Source organism: Pteropus vampyrus, unplaced genomic scaffold (assembly GCF_000151845.1).
Source record: "Pteropus vampyrus isolate Shadow unplaced genomic scaffold, Pvam_2.0 Scaffold256, whole genome shotgun sequence".
NCBI lineage: Eukaryota > Metazoa > Chordata > Mammalia > Chiroptera > Pteropodidae > Pteropus > Pteropus vampyrus.
The window spans coordinates 724,496-731,575 of record NW_011889037.1 but is presented as its reverse complement, the minus strand read 5'-3'; the positions used below and the strand labels follow the sequence as shown (position 1 = coordinate 731,575).

The window sequence follows — 7,080 nt, the reverse complement described above, 5'->3', positions numbered from 1 at the left end:
TCGGTAACGGCCCTTCTGCCTGCAGCACTGCTGGCCCCTCTGGCCAAGGTCCTAAGTCTCCCGTCTCACCCTCTGCGGGCTGGGGCAGGGACTGGAGTTGGTCCTGAGATGGGTGAGTCTCTCCTGGAGCTGCCTTGTGGCACTGGCCCAGACTTCACCTGTGGAGGAGGCTCTGGTCTTCCCGGGGGGCCCTCAGTGAGTACTCCTTAAAGTGAGGCTGGTCCGGCTGGCCTGGGGCTTGAGCTAGTTAGTGCCTGGTGAGTGTGGGTCTGGGGGGCTGTTGGCTTCAGTGGGCTGGTGGCCCCCTCATGAGAGGGCTTATAAAGGTGTCCTGAGTGAAGGCGCTGGTGTCCTGTGTGTGCCACAGGACAGAGGCTAGGCGCACCTGGCCCCCAGGACGGCCCCAGTAACAGGCCATTGTGCCCATCACCGCACAGCCACTGGTTGGCTGTTACCTATCTCTCTGGGCTCAGCTCAGTATGAAGTCATGGGGTGGCCTAGCCAGAGGCTTATGGCAGGAGGCCCCAGAGCTTATCCCTGCAGAATGACTGAAGTGGACCTTAGCTGGTGGCCGCACTTGGCAGCCTGCCCCTCACTGCAGTTACCTGCTGGGCCCGAGTGCTTGAGCCTACAACCTGGTTCGTGATGACCGGAAGCTGAGGTGGTAGGTGGCACCGGGGCCTGGGGTCTTGGTTGTTGCTGCTGGAATTCTTTCAACATTAGTCGTCTGCAAGCCAGAAGCTGTTTCCCTGGAGGATGATGTGTCCTCTGCCTTGGTGTGGGGATGCAGTCAGGGAGGTGTTTGGGGACAAAACCATCGGCTTCCCCTCCTGTTCACTCCTTTTGACTTGTACTCAAGGTGTGAAGGTCACTGCCCTTCCAGGAGGTATGCTTTGGTCCGGGTTAGTGAGAGCTCGCCCCGTGGGCTTGGCAGTGGGCGGGGAAGGGAACACGTTGGGTGAAACGAGCAAGCGAGCAAGCGCACAGGCTTCATTTGCCTGAGACCACCCAATGTGCGTATTTTGAGGGAAGAGGCCAGGCAGCAGCTACCAGGGGTCCCAGCCTTGCCTGAGGGGGCTGCGTGCTTGGGAGTGGCCACCTAGATGTCCAGGGACCCCCAGCCTGTCGGCCCAATGCAGGTTGGGAGCCCAGGTTGTGGGTAGGGCCATGGGAATTGTTTGGCCCACAGTGAGGGTGGTCAGCCATGACACTTCACTCCAGCAGCATGTCCTTGGGAGGACCGTGGGCTGGTGGGCTGCATGCTCTGAGTGGTTCTTTCACACCCAACCTCGCTGATGGCGGAGCCGACCTGGTCAGGTAGGCCCAGTGCGCTTTATAATAAAGGCTGAAAGTGTCAGCTTCAGACGCATCTCTATTCTGAAGTCTTATTTGTGTAGCTTTGACTCAATGCTTGGATCTAGAACGGTTCATAAGCTGAAAAAGTGGGGAGGGCGTGAAAATGAGGCAGCACCGATGGAAGCTCCTACGCACGTGTCCGGGAAAAGGCACTTTGACCTTGTGCTGTGAGGTGAAGAGATGTGGCCAGCTAATGACTGGGCTGCGACCCTGTTCCCCGCATCCCAAGCTGTCCCTCTTGAAGTGTCCTGTCACAGGCCACCACCATCTGGAGCAAGGCTGCCCCTCCAGCTGGGCTAGGGGCTCACAGAGGCCCCTCATTCAGAGTGGCCACCTTGGTTCCCAAGGATTGTGAGATGTGGCGCTGGGACTCACTGACACATGGCTGAGTGTGAGGTCAGGTTGCAGAGCTTCCAGGTGATGGTGTGGGGAACCCATACCCCACCTCGGACCAAGCCTAGTGTCCTGGCCTTGGCTGAGACGCGCTTCCAGGCACTTGGACTGTAGTTGAAACGTCAGCCACTCCGTACCATGTAACAGCAACTTTAATCCCATTTCACAGATGAATTGGGTGTGGAAATGAATTCAGGGTGACATTCTCACAAGGAGCAGGGCCCAGTCAGACTGATCCAAGGCCAGAACAGGGTGAGGTGGGAGGCGGGAGAGGGGCTGACCTGGGCGGGAGGAGGGCAGTGAGAGGTCCCCGCATGGGGCTTGGGAGCCCTCGGCCGGTCTAGCAATTTCCATTTTTGTAAATCCTCAGCTGGTAGGTGGCAGAGTAGGTAACTGAGGCCAGGCCTCCCGTCACCTCAGGCCTATGGCTGGAAGCCAGGGGAGCTCCAGCCCCTGGGGCCTGTGGAGGGCAGAGAGGCCCAGCGACCCTGGGGGCCGTGCAGAGGACGGTGTTGCTGGCCCCCTCCCCACAGTCCCCACAGCCTCGCTTGGGCCCCAGTTCCCAGCTGGTGGTCTGTCCAGGGACATGCTGGAGAGCCAGGTCCTGCACCAGAAGCCAGAGCATGGGACCCTCGAGGACTCCTGACCAGGAAGGGCCATCAGGACTAGCTCTATCTGCCACTTGCCAGGAACTTAGGGTCTGGGAGAGGGGCCCACCCTCCCAAGCCTGGGGCCGTTCCTCAACCAGCCTGCTGCTGCCTGGAGCCATCTGAAGTGGGGAGCCCCACCCAGGGACAGGACAGGACAGACGCGGTGGCATAACGCCCCTGGCTTCACTGAGGGGGACTGGGTCTCTGGTGCGGACTTCACGTGTTCCCGTGCCCCAGCCTGACTACAGTGACACAGCCACGAGGGCCTGCCAGGCTGCCAGGGCCGCTGCTCACACCCTCGCCCACCTGGCCAGCGCTGCCAGTGCTCAGGCCTTCAGAGGCCACGTCGCCCTCATGGTGGCCATCACCACACTGCCTTCTGCCCAGGGTGGGAGGGGACCCCTCAAGTCCTGCCCCCTTGAGTTTCCCTGAGTGGGAGACTGTGCAACGGTGAGGCTCCTGCAGGTCAGAGGACCGCAGTGCTCGGGAAGGGGCTGGGAGGGCAGGACTGGGGTGACCGGGCTGTTCTGGGTACTTAGACTGTGACCCCCATGCTGTGCCTGCGCCCTACTTCCTGCTGAGCTCCTTGGCCCGGCAGGTGGCGGCCTCCACGGCGCTCATGGTGGCTGCCCGAAGCCCGCCCTGCTCCAGGGCGTGGAGCCCGTAGATGGTGGTGCCACTCGGTGTGCACACGTCTGTCCGCAGCTGGGCTGGGTGCTGTCCCTTCTGCAGCAGCATCTTGGCCGTCCCCTGGGAAGGGGGCGTTGGGAGCCAGTGACTTGGGAGAGGCGGGGGGGCCCCTTCTCCAGCTCAGCCCCACTCTGTCCTGTTGTCATGTGTCCCCCGATCTCGGCCTGAGCTTCTTGGGCCCACTGTCTCCCTTCCCACTGCTCCCAGGAGGCACGCAGGCCCATCCCCTTCCACATGCTCCCCTGCGGCCGCCATCACTCACCAGCAGGGTCTGAGCAGCAATGCGGTGGGCCAGGCCGCTGGGCATGCCCATCTTGATGGCACCCTCGGCCAGGGCCTCGGAGAAGGTGCACACCTGTGGGGGCAGTGGTGTCAGCGCCGGCACTCCCCTGCACACAGCACCCGGCCTTGAGAAGGCTCAGGACCTTCAGGAATAGGGCCCAGAGCACCAACCGCCAGTGCAGCACCCAGGCTGAGGCCTGGGCCCAGGAAGGCAGAGCTCGCGGGCAGCTGGGCCTGAGGGCAGGGCAGTCACAGGGACTCGGGAAAGCCCTGCTTTGCAGAGGGACAGCCCGTGGGGGCAGGGACTAGACAACACTTACGAAGGCCACACCGCTGCCGCTGAGGCCAGTGTGGATGTCCACTTGGGCCTCAGGCACCTCCTCACACTGCCCGCAGGCCTCCAGCAAAGTCTGCAGGAACTCAGCCTCGCTGCTCCCGGCATGGCGGCCCCGTGCTATCACCATGGCTCCCTCATGGACCACGCAGGGTAGGTTGGGTGAGACCCGCAGCACCCGTGCGGTAGGGGGCAGCAGCTGGCCAGAAGGAGGTTGGAGTCAAGGAACCTGTGGGTCAGCCCTGCCAGGCAGGTGCGCACCCAAGTCAGGCCCCCTCCCCAGCTTCCCAGGTACGGCACCAAGAGGAAACCTAACCCTAGTCCCTTAGCCACCTGGCCATCTCTGCAGGCTGGCCGAGAGGCTGTCTGCCACCTGTCCCACCCATCCTGGGGCCAGTTTCGGATGGCGAGGGCTGGGAAGCTGAGTCTGGCCAGCAGAGCCCACTCTGGGGTCACAGCCTCATCCTCACAGGCCACTTACCTCCTCCAGGGTGCTCAGAGAGACCCCAGCAGCCACAGACACCAAGATGTGCTCAGAGGTGACCACGGGGGCCACCTCTGCCAAGACGGCTGGCAGGATGTGGGGCTTGGTGGCAAAGAAGACAAGTGAGCAGGTCTGCAGCACCTCCTGGTTGGAATGAGTGGTCTTGCAGCCCAGAGCCTGCACCAGCAACACCAGGGCCGGGACGGGGTAAGTGGGCGTCTTCCCAGACCGCAGCTCTTCCAGCTGGAGCCCACCTGCCTCCCCATGGGTCTCCGTGCATCTCTCCTGTACCACCCCAACTCCTGACTCATGCAGCCCAGGACTCACCCAGACCACGCACTCTTGCTCAGGACCAACCCTGAGCCCAACGGACCCCCTGACGTTAGCACCAACGTGGGCCCTCTGACCCCAGTAAGTACCCATGGCCATCCCTGCCCATCCCAACATACACATACATGCATGCACATGCATACACACACGTGCACACTCATGCACACACCTTTACTTTGCCCTGGCCCTCCAGAACCTTGACTTTCCGTCTAGCCTTTGACCTCCCTTTCCCCAGCACAGTCTCAAAACTTTAGCTACATAAGCAGCACTTCTCTGGCCCCAAGAAGTATCTCAGAGGGACAGGAGCCAAGAGCCACCCTGGGCCCCTGGGGGGCAGCCTCAACTCAAAGGAGCTGGGCCCCGGCTCACCCGGAAATGGCAGAGGTTCCTGTCAGTTGGCGCACTGGCCAGCACATGCTGGGCTTCCACTTTTCCTGGAGAAAGGCAAGACCTGGGGTCAGTGAGGAGGGAGGAAGGAGAGGAGGAGCCGGCCTGGCCTGCCCTTTACTGAAAGCTCTCTCAGGATCGGCCTCACCTGGACCCTCTGGCCCTTGGCTGGCCTGAGGCTCTCCACAAACCCATGTGCTCGCAGGGGTGCCTGATGCAGCCCAGACTAAGCAATCAGATCCATTCAGTTCTAATCAGTAATCACTGCCACTGCCTGCTGCCGCTGCTGCTGAATCTAGAGGCCCTGCTCAATGCAGGGGCCAGAAGCCTGCTTTGTCTTGTGGGGATGCAGATCCCAGGGACCTCTGCCTCTGGGAACAGAAAGGCTGGGGGGAACAGGGGGATAGGGAGGCCCAATGGGGGCCAAGCTTCCCTGGGAGGGGGTGCATCTGTGCTGGGACGTCAAAGCTGAGGATAAGTGCCCATTTGGTAGCAATCATCTGTTTGTGGAGCACGGGGCTGGGGAGGTCAGACTTCTGTAACGCCTAACGGGAAGGCAGAAGTACACCCCAAACCTGAACCCAGAACTGATTAACCGTGGCAGTGATGTATACCCACTGTGTATCACACAGACACGCACTGCACTCGACGCTGAAGCTGGACGGCGATAGTGCTGTGCGTTACAGGGTTTTAAGACACCTGAGAACTGCAGTCAACTTTTTGTGACTTTAACCCCTCTGGACTTCGATATCTGGCTGAAGGCAGAAAACCAGCCCGATACCTACACGTAAAGGTTTCTAAATTCCATGGAGTAGGATCAAGCCAGCGTTGTCATCCCCTGCTGGAAACCAATGGTTCTCAACTGGAGAAGATCCCCACGCCCCGCAGGTGACTAAGGCATTGTCTGGAGACTTTTTTTTTGGCTGTCACAATTGGTAGGTGCTACTGACATCTAGTGAGGAGAGGCCAGGGAAGCTGCTAAAAACTCTTATGATGTAAAGGATGGAATATCTGGCCCCAAATGTCCTTAGTGCTGAGATTTAGAAATCCTGTACCATGCCGCCAGGAGTGGAGTTGGCATACGAATAGAAAAAAGCCTCCGAAGGCAAGCAACCAGACAAAGGACAGAGAGTTGGCATGAGATCCCAGGCTCTAAGGGAGTGCTATGCCAAGCACTGTGTGAACTACATTTCCTAGTAGTCACACGAAACAGGAAGAAACAGCTGAAGCTAAATGTATTACATTTTACTTAATCCAATATAGCCAAAATACTATCCGTTCAATGGATAATCAATATTAAAAACTACTAAAAGATGTTACTTTTCCTTTATAATTCTAAATCTTCCAAATTCGGTGTACATGTTATTCTATACACTCAAAGCACTTCTCAAATCGGACCAGCCACATCTCAAGAACTCTACGACCACTTGCGACTGCTGTGGGGCACCGGCTCTAAGTCTCCCCGCGCACGTCCCTTCCTGCCGTGCTCTCCGGGTGAGGTGAGTCCCGGGGCAGGGTCGGCCCTGGCCCACGCTCGCCCGGCCTCGCTGCACTCTGGGACCCCTGGGCGCACGCCCCAGGCTGCCCCGGCTCCTCCCTCCCCCCGGGACTGCGGGATTCCATCCTTGCGGGCAGGTGAGCTCCGCCCAGGTGAACCCGCCTCTCCCACACCAGACCCGTGTCGGAAGCCCCCTCGCGCCCCACCTGCTCGGATGAGGCCCTGCGCGATGGCCTCCGCCATGCGGCCGGCGCCCACGAAGCCCACGCGCCACGGGTCGGACCCCGCCGCCGCCATCTCGCCGCTGCCCGCCCCAGGCCCCGCGGACCGCCAATGGGCTGCACCGCCCCGCCCCGCCCCGTCCTCGTCCATTGGCTGCCGGGCAGCACGCCCCGCCCCTCCCGCCCGGCTCCGGGCTGGCGCTCTGCGGCTCGCAGCTCCCTGGGGCGGGGCACCGCAAGTGGCAGGGCCGAGGCGCCCCGGATCCTCCCTCGCGGCGGGCAGAAGGCCTGGGTTGCGGTGATGGGGATGACAGCGAGTCGTGCTGGCTGTCCAGTTCGGGAGGCTACCGATCAGTGGTCGCTTGACAGCTGAGCTTCCAGGAGGGACATGCGCCCTAACTCTGATGAAAGACCGGTAAACACGGTCCACATTCCGGCCCTGCCAGCCGCACGCT

The 7,080-nt window shown here is 60.9% G+C and overlaps 1 protein-coding gene across 2 annotated transcripts; it reads right to left on the bottom strand.

Annotated features, from left to right (window-relative positions):
• Positions 1–1,883: 1,883 nt before the first annotated feature.
• On the bottom strand, positions 1,884–6,731 carry PYCR3 (pyrroline-5-carboxylate reductase 3). 2 transcript variants are annotated; one of them, XM_023520338.1, is made up of 6 exons: positions 6,611–6,731; positions 4,889–4,953; positions 4,187–4,366; positions 3,692–3,919; positions 3,352–3,444; positions 1,884–3,149 (listed from the first exon to the last, which is right to left on the bottom strand). In XM_023520338.1, exons 1-6 carry the CDS (start codon positions 6,699–6,701, stop codon positions 2,967–2,969), a joined length of 840 nt encoding a protein of 279 aa, XP_023376106.1. In that variant the 5' UTR covers positions 6,702–6,731; the 3' UTR covers positions 1,884–2,966. The 2 variants fall into 2 exon arrangements, with proteins under 2 accessions (XP_023376106.1, XP_011373216.1); XM_011374914.2 differs by having other exon boundaries at positions 3,692–3,904.
• Between the last annotated feature and the right edge of the window lie 349 nt (positions 6,732–7,080).